The 3,787-nt window shown below is 53.4% G+C and overlaps 1 protein-coding gene across 1 annotated transcript; it reads right to left on the reverse strand.

Moving 5' to 3' along the window:
• Positions 1-454: 454 nt before the first annotated feature.
• Positions 455-1,725, reverse strand: LOC136502219 (zinc-finger homeodomain protein 2-like). The gene has a single exon (XM_066497680.1). The coding sequence runs from the start codon at positions 1,421-1,423 to the stop codon at positions 527-529; it is 897 nt and encodes a 298-aa protein (XP_066353777.1). The 5' UTR covers positions 1,424-1,725; the 3' UTR covers positions 455-526.
• Between the last annotated feature and the right edge of the window lie 2,062 nt (positions 1,726-3,787).

A 3,787-nucleotide genomic window follows, 5' to 3' on the forward strand; every position in this document is an offset into this window, starting at 1 on the left:
GGGGGGGCGGGGCGGGGAGGGGGTGGACACGATCGAAATTTTCAATCTACATTCCAAAGATCCAACAGCCCCCGTTCGTTTCGGCCGGCTGGATCGACTTATAAGGCATGGGTTGAAAGGATTTGATGGGAAGAAAAAACACCGTTGAGTGACCGATAAACTAACCCAGCCATAGACAGTGCAGTTACACGTTGCCGAACAGGCTGCAAATCGGCAAATGGCCATGCCCTGCCCTCCTCCGTCCCAACACCAACGTCATGATCGTCTCATCTAGGAAACACACACCCAAAGAAACCACAATAAAATACTCCAATATGACAAAAGAACGACGGCCGTCTTCTCCATCATAGCTACGGGGACCTAGCTAGCTAGCTTGCATTTTTTTTCTAGCTAAAAGGAAGGAAGCAAATTGAAAAAGGCTAGCAATAATCTTCTAAGGAGAGGAGATCGATGACGCAATATAATGCGATCAGTGGCAGTGTACCTACTAGCTAGCACTGGCGCCGGCGCCGGGAAGGAAGGATCATCATGGCTTCTTGCCGAGGGTGTGCTTGTTGTTGTGCATCCACACCTTGAGGACGTGGCGCTTGACGCAAACCTCCTCGCAGAACTGCTGCACGGCGGCCTCGTCGTGCTTCTGGATCCGCCACCCGAGGCGCTCCGCGAACGCCAGCATCCGGTCCTTCTGCTCCTGCGTGAACTTGGTGCGGAACCGCTTCTTACCGGAACCGGAGCCGCCGGACCCTGACGGGCCGCCGCCGGAGCCCAGGGACATGCCCACCATGGGCGCCACAACCATGGGGCCGATCAGCCCGGACATGTCGTCGCCCTCGTCGACGCGCCCCGAGTGGGAGGTGGACGGGAGCGCGAGCGGGCGCTGACGCATGTGCCCGGCGGCCGCGGCCGTCAGCTGCTGGTGCTGGTGGAGGAGGTACCCGGCTGGGGTGCGGTAGTAGGGGGAGAACTGGTGGTGGTGGTGGTGCGCCGCAGCGGCGCCGTAGGCGGTGATGGCGGCCGGGGACAGGGCGGCGGCGGCGGGATCGGCGCCGCTGCCGCCCGTGGGCGAGTCGGACTCCTTGCGGTGGAAGTTGCGGTGGCAGCCGCAGGCCGCGCAGCGGAGCGCGTCAATGGAGCTCTCCTCGCCAGCGGCCATGAACTCGCCGCAGCCGTCCACCGCATGCCCGCCGATGCCGACAGCGTGGTTCTTGAGGCACTGCCGGTACCTGGTGCCCCCGCCCCCGCCTACGCATCCTCCCACGACGCCACCCGGCGTCCTGAAGCTCCCGCCTCCAGAATCCCCGGGCTTCGGGGTCCCGCCGCCTCCCAGTCCCACCAGCCCTGGCTGCATCGGCGCGTCGTAGGTCGAGCTCACGGGCATCGGCGTCATCTCCTCGTCGCCGTCATCGTGCTCGTCGAAGTCCATGGCTGTCGGTGACTGACCTAGTCGGCGGCGGCTCAGCGCACGGGGAAGCTTGCTTTGCTTGCTACTAGCTACTCCTACTTTCCTTTTTTCCCTTCCGACTTCCAGTAGGTTCTTTGCCGGGCCGAGGTTAAACAGCAAGAGCTTAGTGGCTTGTAATAGCTAAGGAGAGTGTGTTCTAGCTGGGACTGTAATAGGGGAATAGAGAGAGTGAGGAGAAAAAAATAGCCGTGAACTGTGCACGCTCCCTGCTGCTAATTTTGACGCATCGGCAGCGGCACTGCGCGGCAGCAGGCTGCAGCAGCCTGTAGGCAGGCAAGCGGCTGTTGTGCCTGTGCCTGTGCCCTTGGGGTGATGTAGCCACACAAACACATCTCTGTCTGGTTCTCGCTCTACTACCCCCAATCTAGCCCTGTCTCCTCGCTACACGCCCCGCGGGCCGCGCACCTGTCGGCGACACGGTGGTGTGGTGTAGCTTTGGCTCCTGCTTATCTTGGATCTTTGTCCTCTCTCTCTCCTCTTTCAGCTTACGGAGTCCATGCTGCAGTCGGGATATGGCTCCAACCCGGTTTAAAATGGGGTTTACTATGCCTTCTTCGATCCTGAAGGCTCGAGCTCATTTTCTCGCTGGTCTACAACATAATAACGATCCTGAAGGCTCGAGCTCATTTTCTCGCTGGTCTACAACATAATAACAACAGATCCCTATACAGCACGTAGGAGTATTTAGGCCTGGTTTAGATGCCATCCAAATTTCAAGTTTTTTCAATCTCTCTCCATCATATCAATTTTTAGCCGCTTACATGGAGTATTAAATATAGATAAAAAATAACTAATTACACAGTTTAGTTGAAAATCACGAGATGAATCTTTTGAGCCTAGTTGGTCCACGATTGGATAATATTTACCAAATAAGACGAAAGTGATACTATTCATCGGGTTCACTTTTTTTGCAAAGTGAACGAGGCCTTATTTACAAAGTGTTGACGTTCGAGATGAGCCAATCCAACACACCAAAAGGGGCTTGATGCTTAAAGAGGTTGCATACAACCTGCAATGCAGGAAAAATGCGGCGTAATCGATCAAACCGATGAGACCGATGTAGAGCCCATTCTCAGTCGGAAAAACTCCCAAACTTCTCACGGGAAGATCCGTCGGGGAGGAGCACGTGGCCTCCTAGGACCAGCAAGGCCGCCTAGGATGCTGCTGAATCTCGTCAAAAAAACTCAACGAACAGCGAGAGGGGTTGAGAGAGGGGAATTATGGCAAAAGAAGTTGATAGATTGATTTGTATGACGATTAGATAGATGAAAACCTAATCGGCCATGATTCTCTCATATATATATAGAGGGGAGTGGCCTTATCACAGTAGAAAACCTCTCCAAGACTTAGGGCATGTTTGGAACGCAGGAATTTCACAGGAATCACACAGGAATTTCATAGGAATCAGTTCAATTTCACAGGAAAAACGTAGGAACGGGAAAAAATCCCATATTCCAAACAGGCCCTTAATCTCTAAGTTTCCCACGAGTTTGAAAGAGTTGGTGTCGACAGAATATCGTTGATAGTCCTCCGAGGGGTATCCCACGAAGGTAGATTGATCGGTAGGAAAGCGTGAGATCAAGAACAAGAAGGTAACAGAGACACACGAGTTAGATAGGTTCATGCCGTCAGTATGACGTAATACTCTACTCATATGGTCTGTTAGTTTGTATTAGCTATCATATGATATTCCATGAGTTTGGAGGGGGTCCCTGCCCGCCTTATATAGTCCGGGGAGCAGAGTTACAAATCGGTTAGATCTGAGAGATAACCAAAAATTAATAACTGATTATAGGAATCTTAGGATAATATATATCCTAACAGATCTCATAGTATCTTCAGGATATCTTTCAGATGTCTTACGGGAGGCGCCAAGCAGAGTCGTGCCCCGCAAAGCTTCGTCCTGTGGGCTGGGCCACCCCTAAGGGCGCAGCCCATGTGGTCTGTCGTGGATATCCGGGGTCGTACACCCACAGCTAGTCCCCGAGCGCATTGTACTCATTGTGCAATGCCGTCTTGAGCTTGTCCGAGCAGGTGCGAACACGACCGAGCAGTCAAACTCATGGTCCGACCATCGTGATGAGTTGCGAGCAGTTGCCGAGCAGCGTGAACTGTCACCGAGCAGTGTGAACCGAACACGGCTTGCCATAAGGGTGTAAGGAGCTCAAGTTCAGAATCAAAAATTTCTTCGCAGTGGACCAAGTGTGCCCACTTATAGTCCGACCACGAGAAAAGGAGATAACCTTCTTCAGCTTCAAGAGGCGCGGAGTCTTCCAGAATAAAGCAAGCACATTCACTGCTAGGTGAAGTGTGCCCATTTAGTCC

This window comes from Miscanthus floridulus, chromosome 13 (genome assembly GCF_019320115.1).
Source record: "Miscanthus floridulus cultivar M001 chromosome 13, ASM1932011v1, whole genome shotgun sequence".
In the NCBI taxonomy this organism is placed as follows: Eukaryota; Viridiplantae; Streptophyta; class Magnoliopsida; order Poales; family Poaceae; genus Miscanthus; species Miscanthus floridulus.

Excerpts from the sequence above, each read along its gene's own strand:
- LOC136502219 (XM_066497680.1), bottom strand. The coding sequence starts at position 1,423 with ATGGACTTCGACGAGCACGATGACGGCGACGAGGAGATGACGCCGATG.